Source organism: Chiloscyllium plagiosum, unplaced genomic scaffold, assembly GCF_037043375.1.
Source record: "Chiloscyllium plagiosum isolate Xiang-an unplaced genomic scaffold, Cpla_swu_hap1 HiC_scaffold_3, whole genome shotgun sequence".
NCBI classification, from domain to species: Eukaryota; Metazoa; Chordata; class Chondrichthyes; order Orectolobiformes; family Hemiscylliidae; genus Chiloscyllium; species Chiloscyllium plagiosum.
This window is the reverse complement of record NW_028270141.1, coordinates 107,900,843-107,924,128: the sequence shown is the minus strand read 5'-3', so window position 1 is coordinate 107,924,128 and position 23,286 is coordinate 107,900,843. Positions and strand designations below refer to the sequence as shown.

Below are 23,286 nucleotides of genomic sequence, written 5' to 3'. Positions count from 1 at the left end.
GCTATTAGGGAAAGAAAATTGTTTGCAGCTTTTTATATCGAAGGTTTAGTAAATAATGAATATGTGACCTTCCCCAATTGCTGGTGGGACTAATTCTGGAGTGCTTGGGACCACTTGTCCCCTCAAATTTATTGGAATAATTCCAGCACTGTATTTGGAAATATGAAAAGTACATTCTGGATAAATAAAACAATCTTTATTTGCATTTTTAACTTTTTATTGCCTGTTCTAACACTATTCCAATCCAAAATGTTAAGGTGGTAACATGACATACAGATTCCTCTATGTGCTGAAACACTGGATAACATTTTTTTGCAGATACTTACAGCTAATTTACTAAACATGTATTCATTTCGTAATTTTTATTGTTCTTTATTCTTTGATAGAATCATCGAGGTCTACAGCACAGAAAAATGATCACAACGTTTTCACCTTTGACAACCAGTTCTTCATCCAGACACACGGAACAGCCATGGGGACCAATTTTGCACCCCAATATGCCAACATTTTTATGCACAGGTTCGAACAAAACCTCTTCTCTATGCAGGATCTACAACCAATATTATACACCAGGTACTTTGACGACATTTTCGTCCTCTGGACCCATGGCGAGGAGTCACTGATAAAACTACACAGTGACATCAACAAGTTTCATCCCACCATCAAACTCACCATGGACTACTCTCGACTAACTGTCTCATTCTTGGGCACATGCATCTCCATCAAGGATGGACACCTCAGCACCACACTCTACCCCAAACCCACAGACAACCTCACAATGCTACACTTCTCCAGCTTCCACCCAAAACATATTAAAATAGCCATCCCCTATGGACAAGTCCTACGCATACACTGCATCTGCTCAGACGAGGAGGAACGTGACGGGCACCTGGAAGTACTCAGGGACGCCCTCACAAGAATGGGGTACGATGCCCAACTCATCGACCACCAGTTCCGACGTGCCACAGCAAGGAACTGTAATGACCTCCTCAGGAGACAGACATGTGTTGCAACTGACAGGGTATCCTTCGTTGTTCAGTACTTCCCAGGAGCTGAACAACTGCGCCATGTTCTTCATGACCTGCAACACATTATCAATGAGGATGAGCACCTCACCAAGACCTTCCCCACACCTCCACGACTTGCCTTTAAACAACCGCCAAACTTCAAACAGATCGTTGTTCGTAGCAAGCTGCCCAGCTCTCAGGACAACTCCATACAACCCTGTCACGGTAGGTGCTGCAAGATGTGTCAGAGTATGGACATAGATACCACCATTACGCATGGGGACACCTCCCACCTTGTACATGGCAGGTACTCATGTGACTCAGCCAACGTTGTCTACCTTATATGTTGCAGACAAGGATGCCCGGAGGCCTGGTACATTGGGGAAACCGAGCAAAGGCTACGGCAACGGATAAATGGGCACCGCACAACAATCAACAGACAGGAGGGTTCCCTCCCAGTTGGGAAACACTTCAGTGGTCCAGGACATTTGACCTCGGACCTTCGGGCGACCATCCTCCAAGGCAGACTTCGGGACAGGCAGCAGCGAAAAGTGGCCGAACAGAGACTGATAGCTAAGTTCGGTATCCATAGGGAGGCCCTCAACTGGGACTTTGGGTTCATGTCACATTACAGGTGACCACTATTGCACTATACACACACACACAGACACTCCTACATACACACACTCTCACACATGCATACACACATACAAACGGACACACATACATACAGATGCGCGCACACACCCTTACAGACACACACACTCTCACACTCACACATACACCCCCTCACAGACTTAAGACACTCTGCACTCACTACACACATACACTTCCTCACACTCACAACCCCCAACCCAGACAGACCCACATGCACACATATATTTTGTGGGGTGAATTTGTACTTTCAGGGTTACATTGTACTTTGCTCAAAAACTGCATGCATTCATGTAAAACTCCGTTATCTCACTTTTTAGATTAGAATCAATCTAAACATCATGGCATAGACAGAGAACACAGGGGCTAACACCTTCAACATATTGTCTAGCTATCACCATTGTTAACAGCTAACCCGAGAATGCAACTTTTTTTAAAAAAGGTTTTGTGATTTACACATGAAAGAAGTGAAACTGTCATGGTATTCTAACAGATGAAAGGCTTAACAGACAATCAATTTTTCAATGTATAATTTCAGTTACATCACACTGTAAATTTTTGCTATAAATTCTGTGTGTTAGGATTGAGCCCTCCACTATCACCTGATGAAGGAGCGATGCTCTGAAAGCTAGTGTGCTTCCAATTAAACCTGTTGGACTATAACCTGGTGTTGTGTGATTTTTAACTTTGTACACCCCAGTCCAACACCGGCATCGTCAAATCAGAAAAAAAGACAGTTGGGCTCATTGTGTCTACGCTGAAAATGTGTTGCTGGAAAAGCGCAGCAGGTCAGGCAGCATCCAAGGAGCAGGAGAATTGAAGTTTCGGGCATGAGCCTTTCTTCAGGAATTCCTGAAGAAGGGCTCATGCCCGAAACGTCGATTCTCCTGCTCCTTGGATGTTGCCTGACCTGCTGCGCTTTTCCAGCAACACATTTTCAGCTCTGATCTCCAGCATCTGCAGTCCTCACTTTCTCCTCATTGTGCCTGCACTGGTCAAAAATAACCACCTTATTTATTTAGTCTTATTTTCCAGCACTTGGCCCATAGTCTGATGAAAGGCGTTTGCCTGAAACGTCGATTCTCTTGCTCCTCGGATGCTGCCTGACCTGCTGTGCTTTTCCAGCACCACTCTATCTCCAGCACCTGCAGTCCTCACTTTCTCCATAGTCTTGTATGCCTTGACATTGCAAGTGCACAACTAAATAATTCTTAAATGTTACAAGGGTTGCTGCCTCTCCCACCCTTACAGGCAGTGAGTGCCAGATTCCTACCACCCTCTGAGTAAAAATGTTTTTCTTTACATTGTGTGGCAGCATGGTGGCTGCTTTTGCTTCACAGCACCAGGGACCCGGGTTCAATACCCGCCTCAGGCAACTGTCTGTGCAGAGTTTGCACATTCTCCCCATGTCTGTGTGGGTTTCCTCCGGGTGCTCCGGCTTCTTCCCACAGTCCAAAGATGTGCAGGTCAGGTGAATTGGCCATGCTAAATTACCTGTAGTGTTAGGTGAAGGGGTAAATGTAGGGGAATGGGTCTGGGTGGGTTGATCTTCGGAGAGTCGGTGTGGACTTGTTGGGCCGAAGGGCCTGTTTCCACACCGTAAGTAATCTAATCTCTTCTGGCTCTTCCCTTAAATCCATGGAATGTTGCTGGGAAGGCTGATGTTAATGTGTGATGTTATGTGTTTGAGTGATACTCAACTCAAATTTCCTTTGAACTATGTGGCTACTTCAGACGGCACTTCAGAGTCACCCACATAGCTGTAGACCTGGAGTCATGGATGGCAGATTTCTGTCCCTAAAGGGTATTAGCAAATTCGATGAATTTTTACAACAATTGATGGTAGTTTCATGATCACCATTACCGAGGGTAGCTTCTAATTCCAGGTTTATTAATTGAATTCAAAATGCACCAGCTGCCATCGGGAGATTTGAACCCAAATCTTCAAAGAATTATTCAAAACTTCAGGATTGCTAATGCAGTGACATTACCACAGTATCACCATCTCCTGATTAATTTTAGTGTTTCTATGGACAACTAATGTTTAGTATTCACAGCTGTACAATAAAAGGGCCAGGTGGATATGTCTAATGGCCTTATCTGTACTGGACTTTATTAGCTATAAGTTCAATTTCTTTTGATTAGAATGTACTTTGATTCTGTTATACCCCCTGTATTTCACAATGGAATTTTCTATCATGTCGAGATTTGTGTCTTGGCTCTGTAGACCATATGGAATTACGCAGAAAAGTCATGGTTTCCATCCTCCTGTTACTGCGTTTGTCCCCTCTCTGTCTGTCTGCAGGCAGGCCTTGGCTGAGCAAGTTTATAATTCACCAACTCTCAGCATTCAGATCATGCACTTAACAAATATTAAATTTTTTGAGCATAAATGCCAAACTCCTGACAGCTTATATTCAATACACAGGAAACACTGTTTGCACCAGTTTCCAGCACTATTTCATTCAAATCATTGGGCTGAAGTGGGTTTAGTTGCTGGTGAGGCAACATTTGGGTCAGAAACCAAATGAACCAACTGGAGAGGCTTACCAGATCTCTTTAACCAGGGGAAAGATATAAAAAAGACCTAAGAGGCAACTTTTTCACGCAGAAGGTGGTACATGTATGGAATGAGCTGCCAAAGGATGTGGTGGAGGCTGGTACAATTGCAACATTTAAGAAGCATTTGGATGGGTATATGAATAGGAAGTGTTTGGAGGGATATGGGTCGGGTGCTGGCAAGTGGGGCTAGATTGGATTGGGATATCTGGTCGGCGTGGACAGGTTGGACTGAAGGGTCTGTTTCCATGCTGTACATCCCCATGACTCTATGACTTTATGACCTTCCCTCCATCATAAGAAAGGATTAAGTTGATTAGGGATAGCCAACACGGTTTTGTGATGGGTAGGTCGTGTCTCACAAACCTTATTGATTTCTTTGAGAAGGTGACCAAACAGGTGGATGAGGGTAAAGTGGGTGATGTGGTATATATGGATTTCAGTAGGTGTTTGATAAGGCTCTTGCACAAAATATGGAGGCATGGGATTGAGGGTGATTTAACGTTTTGGATCTGAAATTGGCTAGCTGCAAGGAGACAGAGTGTGGTGATTGATGGGGAATGTTCATCCTGGAGTTCAGTTACTAGTGGTGTACTACAAGGATCTGTTTTGAGTTCACTGATGTTTGTCTTTTTTATAAATGACCTGGATAAAGGCGTAGAAAGATGGGTTAGTAATTTGAGGATGACACTAAGGTTAGTGGAGTTGTGGACAGTGCTGAAGGATGCTATAGGTTATAGAGGTATATAAATAAGCTGCAGAGCTGGACTGAGAGGTCAAAAATTGAGTTTAATGTGGAAAAGTGTGAGGTGATTCAGTTTGGAAGGAGCAACTGGAAGAAAGAGATCTGGGCTAATAGTAAGATTCTTGGCAGTGTAGATGAACAGAAAGATCTTGATGTCCATGTACATAGATCCCTGAAGGTCGCCACCCAGGTTGATAGGGTTATTAAGAAGGTGTATGGTGTGTTCGCTTTTATTGATAGAGGGATTGAATTTCAGAACCACGAGGTCATGTGCAACTGTACAAAACTCTGGGTCGGCCACACTTGGAGTACTGTGTACAGTTCAGGTCACCGCCTTATAGGAAGGATGTGGAAACTTTGGAAATGGTTCGGAGGTGATTTACTAGGATGTTACCCGTTATGGAGGGAAGGTCTTATGAAGAAAGGCTGAGGGACTTAAGGCTATTTTCATTAGAGAGGTTGAGAGATGACTTAATTGAGACACATAAGATTATCAGAGGGTTAGATAGGATGGACAGTGAGGGCTTTTTTCCTCAGATGAAGATGGCTAGCACGAGGGGACATAGCTTTAAATTGAGGGGTGATAGCTATAGGACAGATGTCAGATATAATTTATTTACTCAGAGAGTAGTAGGGGCGTGGAACACACTGCCTGCAACTGTAGTAGTCTCGCCAAGTTTAAGGGTATTTAAATGATCATAGGATAAACATATGGATGAAAATGGAATAGTGTAGGATTGATAGGCTTCAGATTGGTTCCACAGTTTGGCACAACATCGAGGGCTGAAGGGCCTATACTGCGCTGTAATGTTCTTTGTTCTATGTTCTATGAGGTCAGAAATGGGGATGTTTGCCGATGATTGCACAATGTTCAGCACCATTCATGACTTCTCAGCTACTTAAGCAGTCCATGTTCAAATGTAACAAGATCTAGACAACATCCAGGTTGGGCTGAAAAGTGACAAGTAACATTCCTGTCACAGAAATGCCAGGCAATAATCATCTTGAAGAAGAGACAATATAGTCACCATCCCTTGACACTCAATGGTATTACCATCACTGAATCCCCCACTATCAACATCTTTTGGGTTACCACCAACCAGCATATGTATGACGTACACGATACACCACAGAAATTCACCAAAGATCCTTAGGTAGCACCTACCAAATCCATGACCACTTCCATCTAGAAGGACTAGGACAGCAGATACATGGGAACATCACCATCTCCAAGTTCCCTTCCAAGCTCTTACCATCCTGATTTGGAAATATGGCCTAGTGGTATTATTGCTGGATTGTTAATCCAGAAATCCAGGTCATATTCTGGGGTCCTGGATTCAAATCCCACAACATCCCATATAGTGGAATTTGAATTCAATAAAACTCTGGAATTAAGAGTCTAATGATGATTGCCGATTGTTGAAAAGACCCATCTGGTTCACCAATGTCCTTTAGGAAAGAAAACTGCCTTCCTTACCTGATCTGGCCCACATCTAACTCCAGACACACAGCAAAGTGGTTGAATCTTAACTGCCCTTTGGACAATTAGGGATGGACAATAAATGCTGGCCTAACTAGTGATGCCCTCATTCCATGAATGAATTTAAAATATCGCCCATCCTTCATTGTCACCGGGTCAAAATCCAGGAATTCCCTCCCTAAGTGCATTGTGGGTAAACCTACAGCAAGTGAACTGTGATGGCTCAAGAAGACAGATCATCACCACCTTCTCAAGAGTAACTAGGGAAAGGCAATAAATGCTGGCCAGCCAGTGACACTCACGATCTCCAAGTGAATCTAAAAGTTCAATGGCTTGCATATCAAAGACTATCAAAGCAGTTTTATGATTGGAGAATGGCATTCAAAAATTCTCAGAACTCCTAGATTGTTGCAACATTCTGCCCTCGAGCTGATTGCAGTCTGAAACTATTTCAATTCAGATCTAAAATTAAAACAAAGATCTGTGAATGCTGAAGATCTGATACAAAAACCAAAAGTTCTGGAGAAAAACACAGCGGGTCTCGTAGCATCTATGAAAGTAAGCAGAGTTACTGTTTAGAGTCTCGGGACTCTTTCTCCAAGAGTCATAGCACTTTTTGAAAACCAGTGATTGCTGTCTCGAAAAGCTCACTGTACACCCAGGCAGGTACTCAGTCTGGAACTACCCTGCACAGTTCCTCTGATATTTACCTCAGACAAGGAAATATCTTTGACCCACTTTGTGAAAAGGGACCTGGAGGTCCTGCTGGATGGGCTGGTGGACCTGAAACTTTCTCTTGCCTGAGGACCGGCAGTGGAAGTCACAAAACTTGCCAGCCTGATCTGAGATTTTCAGCCATTCTGAGGAGTGTCCTCAGGGGTCAATGACCTTCTCCAGTCCAGCAGAATAAGTGCCGTCATGTCTCTCCAATACCTTATACTTGTTGCAGGCGTTACTGAGAGTGATAGAGCATGAGCCTTGTGGGAAATGGTTATAATTGCAGAAATAGATGGACTGTGAGATATTGGAGGTATCTTCCCCACTCTCACCCTCACTCACCCTAAATTGGGACACCACTAATCCTGCACACCATCTGGGTTGCCTGTTCTCTTACACGTTTGGGAAATCTCCCCCCTCGAACCTACAGTAATATCTGTGCCACACCTTCTGTAATACCTGCTTCTCACTCATTTCAGAAATAAAACTGCACTCAAACAGCAAGAAGAGTCAAGGCAGTTAGTACTGCCCAGCACCTAGCTCCTTACCCCTTATCAGCAGAGGCTCATACTCCTACTGCCTGGAGCATAGCCAGGACTGGTATTGGAGATCATTGGCCTCTATTCCTGATGAAGGGCTTTTGCCCAAAACATTGTTTTTCCTGTTCCTTTGATGCTGCCTGACCCGCTGTGCTTTTCCAGCATCACTCTAATCTAGACTCTGGTATTGGAGATTGCCTTTGACTTATTGTGCCAGGACCTCTGGGTCAAGGCTATCTCTGTTGACTAGACTGACATCTGCTGACAACCATGCCAAGCTTCCTAGTTTTGTGCCTGTGCTCATTGGCACAACAAGGCATTCTGAGCCAGGTACCACTGGATGAGGAGGCAATGCCATGCCAGGCAAGGATGCTGTGAGCTCCAGATAGGTTCAGAGTAAGTGAGTGCTATGATAGTGAGGCAAGAACCTGGAGATACAGTCTGGTTCTATCCATGAGTTTGCTGTGTGTCCTGGAGCACAGTTACCTTGCTGCAATGTTAGTTGCCAGAACCTTCCAGTAAGTGTCTTTGAGATATGCCATCTGAGATACTAGAAACTGAATCATGTCAGCTATAAGTTTCTTTGGATATGGGGTTGGTGTAGCTGCTGCCCCTGGACTGTGCCCTGGGATGTTGACGCCCAGTGTCCAATGTGTAGATCTTTTAGAGCAAATGGCGAGTTGTACCTACCAATAATCTGCTTTGGTTTCCATGATAGAGAAATATGGAAAATAGGACCAAATGTAGGAAATTTGGCCCTTCTAGCCTGCTCCACCATTCATTATGATGATTGTTGATCATCCAGCTCATTGTTGATATTCCAACCTTGACCAAATCCTTTGATCTTTTTTGTCCCAAGTGTCATATCTAACTCCTTTGTGAAACCAATCAATGTATTGGTCTCAACTGCATTCTGTGGCAATGAATCCCACAGGTTCATCACTCTCTAGGTGAAGAAATTCCTCCTCATCTCAGTCCTAAATGTTTTAACTAGTGTACTTAGACTGTGACCCCAGTTCTGGACTCCCTGACCATTGGGAATATCCTTCATGTTACTACACTGTCTAATCCTGTTGGAATTTTACAGGTTTCTGTGAGATCCTCTTCATTTTTCTGAACTCCAGTGAATATAATCCTAACCGATTCAACCTCTCCTCGTATATCAGTTCTGCCAGCCTAGGAATCAGCCTGGTAAACCTTCACCGCATTCCCTCGAGAGCAAGAACAGGCTTCCTCAGGCAAGGAGATCAAAACTGCACAGCATACCCATGTATGGTTTCACTCAGGGCCTGTGCAATTGTAGCAAGACATCTCTGTTCCTGTATTCAAATCTTCTCACTATAAAGGCCAGAATACCACATGTCTTCTTCACCATCTGCTGCACCTGCATGTTTACCTTCAGCAGCTGCCGCATAAGGACACCCAGATCTCATTGCGTATTTCCCTCTTTCAATTTATAGACATACAGATAATAAGCTACCTTCCTGTTTTGGCTACCAAAGTGGATAACCTCACACTTACCTACATTATAATGTATCTGCCATGCATTTGTCCACTCACTCAGCTTGTCCAAATTGCACAGAAGCACTTCTGCAACCTCATCACAGTTCACCCTCCCATCCAATTGTGTGTTGTCTGCCAATTTTGAGATATTACATTCAGTTCCCTCATCTAAATCATTAACATATATTGTGAATACCTGAGGTCCCCGTACTGATTCCTGTGATCCCCCACACATCACTGCCTGCAGAAAAAGACTCACTTATTCTCAATCTTTGTTTCCTGTACATCAACCAGCTTTCTATTCATCTCAATATGCTACCCCTAATCCTATGTACATTAGTTTTATACGCTAATCTCTTTTGTGGAATGTTATTAAAAGACTTCTGCAAGTTCAAATTAACCACTCCATTGGCTCCCCTTCATCAACTGTACTAGTTACATCCTCAGAAAATTCAAGGAGAGTTGTCAAACTTGATTTCTGTTTAATAAATCCATGCTGACTCTGTCTGACCCTGTCACTGCTTTCAAGATACTCAGCTATTAATTCTTTTATTAAACACTCTAGCATTTTCCTACTTTAACTGTCAGGCCTATGGTTTATAATTGCTGGATTTCTCTCTGCCTCCCTTTTTAAATTGGAGGGTTACATTAGATACTCTCCAATCCGTAGTAACTGTTCCAGAGTCTATACACTCATAGAAGATGACCACCAATGCATCCACCATCTCTAGGGCCACTTCTTAACTATTCTGGAATGTAGATTATTGGGACTTGGGGATTTATTGGTCTTCCATCAAGTTTCATCAGTTTCTCCAATGCCATTTCCCTACTCATACAGATTTTCTCCAGTCCCTCCTTCTCACTACACTCTGTGTTCCCCAACATTTCTGGTTTCTCATTTGTTGTCCTTTTGTAGTCAAACCAATTTCCTGCACTCCAACCCCCACTCTTCTCTCCCCTCCTAGAACAATGATAGGGTCCCCCTTGTCCTCAATTTCAACTCCATCAGCTTCTACATCCAAAGGGTCATGAGCTGCCATTTCTATCTCCTCCAGTGGGGTGCCATTACCAGACGCATACTCCCCTCCCTTATCAGCTTTCCTCAGGGACTGTTCCCTCCGGAACACCTTGGTCCACTCCTCCTCCAGTCACAAAACTCCACCGCAGCTTCACAGCATCTTCCCATGCCATTGCCCATGTAGCTCCTCCCTCTTCACTACCAAAGGCCCCAGACAGCAGCAATTTACTTGTCCTTCACTCATATACCTACTGTATTTGCTGCTCACAATGGGGTCTCCTCTACACTGAGGAGATGAAACTCAGGCTCGGTGACTGGTTTGTGGACCAGCCACGTTTGGCCAATAAAAATGATTCAAGTTTTCAGATGCTTGTCACTTTAACACACCACCGTGTTCTTATGCTGATAGTTCTGTCTCAGAATTTCTTCATTGCTATGACAAAGCTTAATACAAGCTGGAGGAAAAAGACCTCATTATCCACTTTGGCAACTTCTACCCTTCAGGAATTAACATCGAGTTTAATAATTTCTGAGCGGGAACAACCCCTTCCTTGTCTAATATCTACACCCATAACCCTAAGTTCTATCACAAAATAATCCATTTTCAACTACTCAATCTCCATTATCACCTAACTAGCTTCTCTTCTTCCCAAGCTTCCTATCAAAATCCAAGTGCCTATAATTTTTTCTCTTTCAACCTGGGCTCCCTCATCACCTCACTACCTACTCATCCCTCCTCCCCATGAGCACAAATGCCACCTTTTCCTTGTTGCTTCGAGTTCTGAAGAAGGGTCAGTGGACATGAAACATTAACTCTGATTTCTCTCCACAGACGCTGTCAGATGTGTTGAGCCTCTCCAGTAACTTCTGTTTTTGTTTGTTTCCGTTATATTGTGGTCAATTATCTAAAAGGAGCCTCACACAGCTAGATTGTGTAGTGAGAAAAAAAATGGCAACGTCCAGTCTAGGAGGGCATGTTCTCCAGGTGTTCCTTTAAAGTGTTGGTCCAGAAAACCATCCCATTTACACTCCAGGAATTCCTCCTCCATGGAATTGTTACTAGTTTGATTTGCCTAATCGATATGCAGATTAAAATCACCTACAATTATAGGTGTGTCTTGATTGCATGCATCTCCCATTTCTTGTTTAATACATTTCCCAGCCTCACCCCTTTGTAACTCATCCAATTCCCATTATTATTCATTTTGCCTCTGTTTGATTCTGGCCCATGATTTCTCTGTCTATCATTTTTCTTATTCCTTTTCAGTTTTTCGCTCTTGTCCTTGAATAGGTCCCTATCTCCTGTCATTTTAATTTAAAGTCTCCCCAACCACTCTAACAAATACTCCCCCAAAGATATCAGGTGTAAGCAGCCTAGCTTGTATTGGCTTGAGAGCTCCCTGCCAAGAACTGGTCTCAATACTTCAGTAGTCTGAAAGCTTCCTCCTCTCACCATCTCTTCAACTACTTGTTCATCTGAAATAGCCTGCTGTTTCTATTCTGACTAGCACATGGCATTGGTAGTAAATCTGAGATCACTACCTTTGAGGTCCTACGTTTCAATTTAGTTCCTAAGTTCCCTGTTTAACTTTTAGAACCTCATTCCTTTTTTTTAAGCTATATCAAAGTGCACCACAAGCACTGGCAGTTCATATACTCCTCCAGAATGTCCTGTAGTCACTCTGAGACATTCTTAACCAGAGAGATACATACCATCCTGGTGGCTTTTTGTGCCCACAGAATCACTTGTTTATTCCCCTTACAATTGAATCCCTTATAACTATTATTTTTCACACTTTTTCTACTCCCTTCCTCAGCAGAGCCAATTATGGTACAAAGATTTTAGCTGTTAACTGCTTTTCTCTCAGAGACCATTCCCCTCAACAGTATCCAAAGGAGTTTACTGGTTTTGCAGGGGAATAGCCACAGGGGATTCCTGCATTGTCTGGTGGTCATTCATTTCCTTCCTGCCTGGGTTGTCGCAGCCTACAGTGTGACCGCGTCTCTGCACATATGATCCGTGACTCTCAGTGCTTCCCAGATACTCCACAGTGCTCCCAACCACCACTCCAGCTCCAAAGCCCAGGCTTCCAGGAGCTTCAGCTGGAGACATTCCCTGCATGCATGCTGGCCCTGGACCCTGGAAATATTCCTGACTTCCCACATAGAGGAAGAAGAGCATACTATGGCTTTGAGCTCTCCTACCATGACTTACCTGTTAAATTCAATCTTTTGGAAGGTGTTTACTATTTTAAAAAAAAGCAAATGCCTAGTCCTCATTACTTTTGAACAAGAGCCATACAAGAAAAATCAAGAATACCTCTTCCCCTCTACACCAAATTCCCACTGTGCTCCAAATTGCCAGAAACCCACACTCATACTGGCCGTACCTTTTGCAACTGCTCCTGTGAAGCTTACTGATCAGACACTAAGACTCTTAGAGTCATAGAGATGTACAGCATGGAAACAGATCCTTCGGTCCAACCCGTCCATGCTGACCAGACATCCCAACCCAATCGAGTCCCACCCTGCACCTGGCCCATATCCCTCCAAACGCTTCCTATTCATATACCCATCCAAATGCCTCTTAAATGGTCCCACTGTACCAGCCACCACCACATCCTCTGGCTGCTCATTCCATACACGTACCACCCTCTATGTGAAAAGTTGCCCCGTAGGTGTCTTTTATATCTTTCCCCTCTCACCCTAAAGCTATGCCCTCTAGTTCTGGTCTCCCTGACCCCAGGGAAAAGACTTTGCCAATTTGCCATATCCATGCCCCTCATAATTTTGTAAACCTCTATAAGGTCACCCCTCAGCCTCCGATGCTCCAGGGAAAACAGCCCCAGCCTATTCAGCTTCCCCCTATAGCTCAAATCTTCCAACCCTGGCAACATTCTTGTAAATCTTTTCTGAACCCTTTCAAGTTTCACAACATCTTTCCGATAGGAAGGAGAACAGAATTGCATGCAATATTCCAACAGTGGCTTAACCAATGTCCTATACAGCCGCAACATGACCTCCCAACTCCTGTACTCAATACTCTGACCAATATAGGAAAACATACCAAACACCTTCACTATCTTATCTAACTGCGACTCCACTTTCAAGGAGCTATGAACCTGCACTGCTAGGTCTCTTTGTTCAGCAACACTCCCTAGGACCTTACCATTAAGTATATAAGTCCTGCTAAGATTTGCTTTCCCAAAATGCAGCACCTCGCACTTATCTGAATTAAACTCCATCTGCCACTTCTCAGCTCATTGGCCCATCTGGTCAAGATCCTGTTGGAACTTGAGGTAACCCTCTTCGCTGTCCACTACACCTCCAATTTTGGTGTCATCTGCAAACTTACTAACTGTACCTCTTATGCTCTCATCCAAATCATTTATGTAAATGAGAAAAAGTAGAGGACCCAGCACCGATCCTTGTGGCACTCCACTGGTCACAGGCCTCCAGCCTGAAAAACAACCCTCCACTACCACCCTCTGTCTTCTACCTTTGAGCAAGTTCTGTATCCAAATGGCTAGTTCTCCCTATATTTCATGAGATCTAACCTTGCTAATCAGTCTCCCATGGGGAACCTTGTTGAACGCCTTACTGAAGTCCATACAGATCACATCTACTGCTCTGCCCTCATCAATCATCTTTATTACTTGCTCAAAAAATTCAATCAAGTTTGTGCGACATGATTTCCCACGCACAAAGCCATGTTGACTGTCCCGAATCAATCCTTGCCTTTGCAAATACATATACATCCTGTCCCTCAGGATTCCCTCCAACAATTTCCCCACCACTGACTTCTGGCTCACTGGTCTATAGTGCCCTGGCTTGTCCTTACCACCCTTCTTAAACAGTGGTACCACATTAGCCAACCTCCAGTCTTCCAGCACCTCACCTGACTATCGATGATACAAATATCTCAGCAAGAGGCTGAGCAATCACCTCTCTAGCTTCCCACAGAGTTCTAGGGTACACCTGATCAGGTCCTGGGGATTTATCCACTTTTACCTGTTTCAAGACATCCAGCGCTTCCTCCTCTGTAATACAGACATTTTGCAAGATGTCACCATCTATTTCCCTACAGTCTATATCTTCCATGTCGTTTTCCATGTAAATACTGATGCAAAATACTCATTTAGTATCTCCCCCATTTTCTGCAGCTCCACACAAAGGCCGCCTTGCTGATCTTTAAGGGGCCCTATTCTCTCCCTAGTTACCCTTTTGACCTTAATTTATTTATAAAAACTCTTTGGATTCTCCTTAATTCTATTTGCCAAAGCTATCTCATGTCCCCTTTTTGCCCTCCTGATTCAGTCCCTTTCTTAAATAGAGCTGTAGTGAGCTGAGATAATTGACACAAGTTAAGCCTTATCTCCACCTATCGACGCCCTGTTCAGACTTCAGATGTTGACTGTTAACTGTCCCTTTGTCAGCTCAGTCAGCAACCTTAGAATAGATTGGTGAACTTTTTAAAAAGAAAACGAAAGGAAGATTTACCACTTCAATTCCCATAGTCCTCTAAACTCCCAGAAACACACACTCACACTGTGCTCTTTCCCAACTGCCCATGCAGTTTCTCCGTTAGTATCACACCAGCATTATTTATTGATTGACCTGTTGGCTCTGTATTCTTTCATTGCATGCAATAACGTTCAATGGCAATATAGTTTCCACCTCATCTGTATATACACACTGCAGGCGCCATTTTGTCACTCTAAAGGGCATTTATAGCAGTAAAAACATGGGAGCTGACGAGCCCAGTTTCTCACTCAAGTAGTCATGTTATTGACTTATAGATGACAAAACTAAAAATACTCAGGGAGATATTTATTAATCAAAAGTGTGGTAAGTGTGTTGACCTTGATTTATTAAATGGCAGTGCATTCAAGAGGCTGTAAAGGTACTTCTGCTGCTGTTTCTAATTTGAAGAACTTGACAGGTTCTTGTCAATATACAGGTAGTTCTCCTATAATGACATAATTGTGTTCCACTGAAACCTCGCTTAATAGAAAATCGCTTAATCAAAATAATTGGGCCTATGGGAAAGGTGGGGTTAGGGCAGACCAGCAAAGAAAAATCACACCTGATCACTCAAAAATCACTCAAATGTCTAACAAAGTATAGCACAGCCTGAATGAAGGTTGAAACCATATTTATTAACAAAACAAAAGTAAATTTAGCACAACATATTTAAAAATGTAAGAAAGTTGCTCTCTGTACGGTATCCCTGAAAGAAAGCTGCTGTATCAGCAGCTGACATCGACACATGCACAGAACAGTATGAAGACCCGAGCTCACAACACGCAGAACAACACAGAGACTTCGGTGCTGACATCACACATGCACAGAACAGTACGTAAACTTCAATGCTGACATCACACGTACAAAACGGTACATAAACTTCGGTGCTGACATCACACATGCACAGAATAGTACGTAAACTTCAATGCTGACATCACACGTACAAAACGGTACGTAGACTTCGGTGCTGACATCACACATGTGCAGAACAAAGTACGCAAACTGATCCCTGCTGGAATTGTGCTATTGCCAAAGGAGGTAAGAATTCTTGAAAATACCATTCCCCAATTTTTCAGCAACATTATAGCCAAATCATGCTGCCGAAACATGTGTTATCCCGGAACTACCTGTATAAAATCTAGAATCATTAGAATTGTATCAAGGGAATACTGCACATAGAAGGGTAAGATGAATCAAGTGTCATCATTCTGGAAGAAAGTATTGTGGTGGAATATTATCATGTAACTCTGAAGTATCAGTGGATTTTGGACTTGTCTAGTGATATGTGCTCTGGTAGCACTCTGTCTGACTCGTGCTGCGCAGATTGGAAGATTGAGAAGAAAATTGGAGCATTGTTTACTATTTCCATCAATTTAACACAGTAAGCACTTGGAAAAGGGCCATGAGTGTTAAATAACTGTCACATCTTTAAAAAAACAAAGAACCACAAATAAGGAAATAATAAAACAAGCCTCAAACAACAAAATCATTTGGCTGGCATTATGTTGCAATGTTGTGATACATGTTAAGGACTCTGATGATTTTACAAATGTCAATTAAACTGTCAGCCAACTTACATCCTCAAACATATTTTTAAACAGTCTGTTCAGTTCTTCTGCTGAAAATGTGTTGCTGGAAAAGCGCAGCAGGTCAGGCAGCATCCAAGGAACAGGAGAATCGATGTTTCGGGCATAAGCCCTATTCAGTTCTTCTGTAGGGTAAATTCCTCTGATTTGTGTAATTGAGATCTATTTCAATGTAATTGCTTTGAGGCTGAATAGGCTGGGGCTTTTTTCCCTGAAGAATTAGAGACTGAGGGGTGACCTTATAGAGGTTTAAAAAATCATGAGGGGCATGGATAGGATAAATAGACAAGATCTTTTCCATGGGGTGGGAGAGTCTATAATTAGAGGGCATAGGTGAGAGGGGAAAGATATAAAAGGGACCTAAGGGGCAACATTTTCACACAGAGGGTGGTGCGTGTATGGAATGAGCTGCCAGAGGAAGTGGTGGAGGCTGGTCTAAATTGCAATATTTAAAAGGCATTTAGATGGGTGTATGAATAAGAAGGGTTTGGAGGGATATGGGCCAAGTGCTGGCACATGCGACTCCATTAGGTTAGGGTATCTGGTTGGCTTGGATGTGTTTGACTGAAGGATCTGTTTCCGTGCTGTACATCTCTATGACTCTATGACTCTAAGTCATGACAAACACTGCTACAAACAGGATACAACACCCCAATAAAGTTCTTTGAATTGATGAGTTCAATTTAATTCAACAAACACACAAATATGGCATGGTTAGAGCATTATAACCCAGAGATAGATTTCAGGCATGAGCTTATGGGTACTTGAGTTGCCATGCTAAAACTGATGAGCAAGAGAAGCATGTACAATTAGTCTTTATGCATCTTTGGGAGTATGGACATACAGCTGCACTCTAAGACAGACTGGTTTCAAAGAAAATGAAGCTTATCATGTGGGGATTGCAGCATTGCTGAAGCTATGACTCAGAGTTAGATAGCCATCCAGTCACACAACATGGAATGGATCCTTTGGTCCAATTCATCTGCACTAACCACACATTGCAATCTGATCTAATCCTATTTATCAACTCTTGGCCCATATTACTCTAAACCCTTCCTATTCATATACCCATTTAGGTGCTTTTTAAATGTTGCAATTGTACCAGCCTCCACCACCTCCTCTGGTAGCTCGTTCCATACACGCACTACCCTCTGTGTGAAGAAGTTACCCCTCAGGTCCTTTGTAAATCTTTCACCTCTGACCTTAACTATATGCCCTCTAGCTTTGGACTCGCCCATCCTAAGAAAAATACCTTAGCCATTCACGCTATCCATGCCCCTCATGATTGTATAAAGTCACCCTTCAGCCTCCGATGCTCCAGGGAAAATAGTCCCAGCCTATTCAGCCTCTCCCTATGGCTGAAGCCCTCCCAGTCTGCCTGGTGGGGAGAAGGTTGAAAGGGGCAATGCTCAGAGTTGGACAGCTAGCCACATTTTTAAAAGTGGAGCAAAATGGAGCATTTTATACCTTTCATTTTGTCAGCAGCCTCCAGCTGTCCCTTAAAAATGCCTGGTTTGACTGCTGACAGCCAGAGAAAACTGACACTACAGGCATAAAGCCTAACAAAAACAACTAACTATCGAATTCTCACAGACTATAGGCCTAATTCTAGTTTTGACCAAGTTCCATAGAAGATTGAGTGGGGTCCTAAGACATAGGATATGTCATGTGTTGCCAGCACACACTTATTTGAAGGCTCTATTCAACCCTTCACCCAGGTTTCCCTGCTTCAAAATATCCCAAAATACAGCTCTTTAATTTTTTTTTGCTTGCACGCCCTCACTTAAGCAATTGGCTGCTGCATAGAAGCAGTAACTTTCCTTTCAAAAATAATTAATTGGTTATGAAACACTTTGAAACATCTGGAGGATATGTACAGATCCTATAGTATAATATCTTTTGCCATTTCAGGCCTCAATGGAGCCCTCAGGAATTCCTTAGTTTCAAAAGACTCTAGTCCATTAGGAAGTTGATGCTTTGCAACTGTTGCAGCCAAAACATTAATTTCCTCCCAGCCTGCAGCAATAAACCACTATGGACCATGACTGCTATTGTAAACCTGTTCAACATTCTAAATCAGGCTCCTTTAAGGATCATACCATGGTTTTTCAGCTCTGTAACCTGGCCCCAGCCCAGAAATCCTATCCTAACATGTTTCTTGCAGATGGGTCTACTTGAGGAATTGGTCTGGATTGGTTGTTTTGAATCATCTCTTGTAGCTTTTCCTAATGGGAATGCTACTACTCTAATTGTCTATGTTGATTTATGTCCTGACTAACTGCAATCAAATGATTTCCTTTACCTTTGTGGATTAACACTTCAGGTCAGCAACCTAGGAAAAGCTAGGCCATGAAAGATGATGGCTGATGGACTGTCACCACTCAAAGCTTCATTATGTAAGTCTGGTTTCTTCCTCTTTTATCTGCCACTATCCTGACCATCCACATCTCATTGATTTATTCGCGCACACCCACACACAATACTCATAGGATTGGCCACAATCCAGCAATAACAATGCTGTCCAGAACCATTTCCCACATTTATTGATGATCACGCTCTACGGAATCATGTCAATGCAGACTTTTACAGTGGCCTTTTCTTGTCACTTTGAAGCTGTCAGTGGTGCATTTTCCATTTATATACATTAGGTGGGTGGTGAATCTTTGTAACCAGCGGCCTGTTGGAAATCAGAGCTGAAAGGCTTGCATTGCTTTACAATGAATTCATTCCTCCATTTCATTCAACAGAGAGAGCTAATCAATGCACAGCAATACAAGCAGCAAAATATGCACCTCCAATTTCTGGTGGGCTCGTTGATGGCAGAGTGTAAATATCTGGAAGCTTCAGATCTGAAGAAACATGAATTCATAAGCTTCACTGTACAGTAGCACAAGGTAACTCCATATGCTCTGGAGGTATAAAGACAAATAATCTTATAAGATTAGGTCAGATTCATGACTAAGTAGTCATTGGGCCCTAGATTGAACTACAGAAGAAAATCAATATGTTACCACTAGAAGGCACCAAAGCTGGAATTATTTCAATACTCCATTTGCCACCAGCCTGAGTACTTGTTTTCCATTTACTGAAGAAATATTTGCAATATTTCTGGGCTGATTGTATTAGAACAGAGACATGAGGTGAACAGAAGAGAATTGTGTGAGGCACCTCGCTAGAGCTGACAGAGCGAAGCCCTCAATGTTACTCCCCAAAACTAATGTATAGACAATTCATGGTAAAATTCAACCCTGCCTGTGCCAGATTCTGTATGTTGTATTCATGCTCTCCATCAGCTAAATCATTTGAATTAACCTTGTTCCTCTCACCCTTTAGTCCTTTCCATTATTACTGCTGGAACACAATTATTTTCAGAAATGAAGTTACATTATTTAGGGTGGCAAGGTGGCTCAGTGGTTAGCACTGCTACCTCACAGCACTAGGGTTCCAGGTTCGATCCCAGCCTTGGGCGACTGTCTGTGTAAAGTTTGCAATTCTCCCTGTGTCTGTGTCGGTTTCCTCCCACAGTCCAAAGACGTGCAGGTCAGGTGAACTGGCTATGCTAAGTTGCCCGTAGTGTTAGGTGCATTACTCTCCGGAGGGTCAGTGTGGACTGGTTGGGCCTGTAGGGAATTTAATCTAATCTAACTTTCTGATATCAGCAATATGTTGTTTGGGCCAGCATTATTTTAAATAAACGTGAAATGATAAAGGAACAAGAGGAAACACCTGCTACTTTATGCATTAATTAGTTGCTGATAGGTTTATGGTGAGAGGAGAAAGACTTAAAAGTGACCCAAAGGGCAACCTTTTCACGCAGAGGGTGATGTGTGTGTGGAATGAGCCGCCAGAGGAAGTGGTGAAGACTGGTAAGTTACAACATTTCAAAGGCACCTGGATGGGTATGTGAATAGGAAGGGTTTAGAAAGATATGGGCCAAATACTGGCAAATGGGACTAGATTAATTTAGGATATCTGGTCAGCATGGAGGAGTTAGACTGAGGGATCTATTTCCATGCTGTACATCACTATGACTCTATGACTCTAATAGCCATTATTGACAGTCTATATTTTAAGTGAGATGTTAGCACAAATGTTCATGAGAATTTAGGTGCAGTTCGCTAGGAAGTGCTAAAAAAAAATACAAAATCCTTCAAACAATCCATTGAGTTAGTGTGTGGTATAAAATACTGATTGCACTGTGCAGTGATATGTGTATATTTTTGGTTCTCTGTATTATATTCATTGTAAATTATGACAGATGGTAGCACCAGATCGGTAAATTAGTCTAACAGTGTGATATTTCACATTCTCTGAGACGCATTTGACATTTTGCGTACTCTCCAGCCTTCAATTTACTTGAATCGATTAACAATGGGGCTAAAAGATATAGTTATATGGCTCCAATATCAGACATTTACCTTTGACTCCAATCAATTTACATGCACAGGTTTATATAATAGTTCAGTGCTGGACTGAACACAGTATTGAATTCAGAATATGATTTTTTAACTGGAACAGCTTATTGTCAAAAAACAAGAAATTATGAACCGTATGGAGTAACAATATAGTGTGCTTCTGGCTGACCTGTATTCATGTAGAGCAGCAACACTCAATACACAAAGCAGGAACATTTCCCTGATTACTGACGATGAACAGATGCTGCTCTGCTGATGTGATATCAAAATAAGTTATTAAAATGGGAATAACTGTCTCAGTAAATATTATAACAAATTTTGGCTGGTCCATTAGGTTGCTATTCCCATAAATAACTAGTGGGAAACAGCACAGTAAGACAATATAAAGACCTACATAATGCATTTTTTTTTTGCACAAGAACATAAGCTACAAGTGTGGAATTGTTTTGGAGGGGAATGGATAGGGTAAATAGACAAGATCTTTTCCCCGGGATGGGGGAGTCCAGAACTAGGTTTAGGGTGAGAATGGAAAGAGTTAAAAGGGACCTAAGGGGCAACTGTTTCATGCAGAGGGTGGTGCGTGTATGGAATGAGCTGCCAGAGGAAGTGGTGGAGGCTGATACAATTACAACATTTAAAGGCATCTGGATGGGTATATGAGTAGGAAGAGTCTAGAGGGAAATGTGTCAAGTGCTGACAAATAGGACCGTATTAGTTTAGGGTGTTTGGTTAGCATGGATGAGTTGGACCAAAGGGTCTGTTTCCGTGCTGTACATCTCTATGACTCTAAATCTATAAAAGTCTCCCAAACTGAATAAACTCAGTATCTCACTGTATTCCAACAGGAATACTGTTTTATTCTACATTTGAATATGTAGATAAATGAGCTGTTGTCATATATTACATGTACTAAAATTAGGGTTTTATTTATTTGGAAACGTATATAAAGTTTCTATTCATTCATAGACCTGTTTTTGGTGTGTTGTTGATATGCACAATGTAGGCCATGGCACAATCTGGTATGTGTTGACCAAGCAATGATCACCTTTAAAACGAGAGGGTCTATTCTGACAAATGCGTTCATTAAATGCAATTTCTTTTATTTACAGAATTTGAAGTCATACAATAAATTGATATCAATATGACTTGTTAATTTGCTTTTAAGGAGTTCTGAACAGTTAAAACCACTATGTTTTTTGGAAAAACATTAGCAGGATCAGAATATACGTCTGAGACACATTCCAGGGAAGAATTTCACATCACTAGAGATATTAAATTTAAAGAAGAGAAGACCAAGATATGATTTGACAAGTGTGTTCAAATAATAAAGACTCTAGAAAGAAAGAAGCTGTTTCAATTCGTAGAAAAGTCAAGAGCCAAAGGACACCTTGTTAAAATACTTGGTGAAAGAAACAATAGCAGGGCAAGAAGATTTTTTTTTACAACGCAATTGATTTGCATCTGGAATATACTTTCTGAAAATGTGATGGAGGCAGATTCAATTGTGGCTTTCAAAAGTAAAATGGATTAGCCCATGAAGAAAAAAATGTTTGCAACATTTCAGGGAAAGGATGCAGAGTAGATATAGTGTAATGTTCCTTCCTAATTACCCTCGAGAAGATGGTGGTATTCCCACAGTGATATTAGACAATGAGTTCCAGGATTTTGACCCAGTGACAACAGAAAGACATGGGCCAAATGCAGGCAAATGTGTCTAGTTCCGTTGCCTGTTTCCACGCTGTATGAATCTATGACTCTACAGAGAATTGTCTGGATGTGATAATAACAAATGGCTTCCTTCTGTAGCCATTCTGAGATTCTAGATTCACAATGATTGTTAGTCCTTCTGGATATCATAAACATCAAAATAGTTCCTGGCATGTGAAATACAAAAAATAAATAATGACAATTCAATTCTGTCAGCATCAGATTTGTTGCTAATTTCTTGTATTCATAGTTTATTTTTATACAAAAGAATGTGCATAGTGATGCAGCACAAAGAATTAGTTGAATGCATTAATAATGGAGGAATTGAGAATTTGGTGCTAAAACAAAGAAATCAGATTCACAAGCTGACACATTATGAGAATCTATTCTTTGTTTGCACTTCATTGCAGGTATTACTAAGAGACTGCTGGCAGAATTGGAAAAAGATCTTCAAAAATGGATGATGTAGACCAACAGGAAAGATGATCCCTGATTGTCTCAAAGTACAGAATCATTTGAATATTTATTCTTTATCATATTGACACAATACACTAAAATTGTACCATTGGGCAGAATCTTATCAACAATTGGCTCGCTGTCAATTTCGGGAAGTGTCATGGAAGGTTTCCCTTCTTGAGCGCTACGGAGCTATCTCCCACAATTCTCAGCTGCACATCTCATTACATACACACCGTGCCCTGACAGCACCGCACTGTCACTATTGTGCACTCACCATCAGAGGGAATATTCGCCACTGCCAGGATCTTCCAGGATTCATATCGATAGCACCATATTTCAAAGCCAGTGGTGAACCATCATGTAATGAGAGGGG

The 23,286-nt window shown here is 42.2% G+C and overlaps 1 protein-coding gene across 1 annotated transcript; it reads left to right on the top strand.

The window, feature by feature from the left end:
• The first annotated feature begins 472 nt into the window (after nt 1-472).
• Nucleotides 473-22,923, top strand: LOC148150636 (uncharacterized). Its single transcript, XM_087976662.1, has 2 exons — nt 473-1,589; nt 22,865-22,923. The coding sequence occupies exons 1-2, from the start codon at nt 473-475 to the stop codon at nt 22,921-22,923; spliced, it is 1,176 nt and encodes a 391-aa protein (XP_087832788.1).
• Nucleotides 22,924-23,286: the final 363 nt, after the last annotated feature.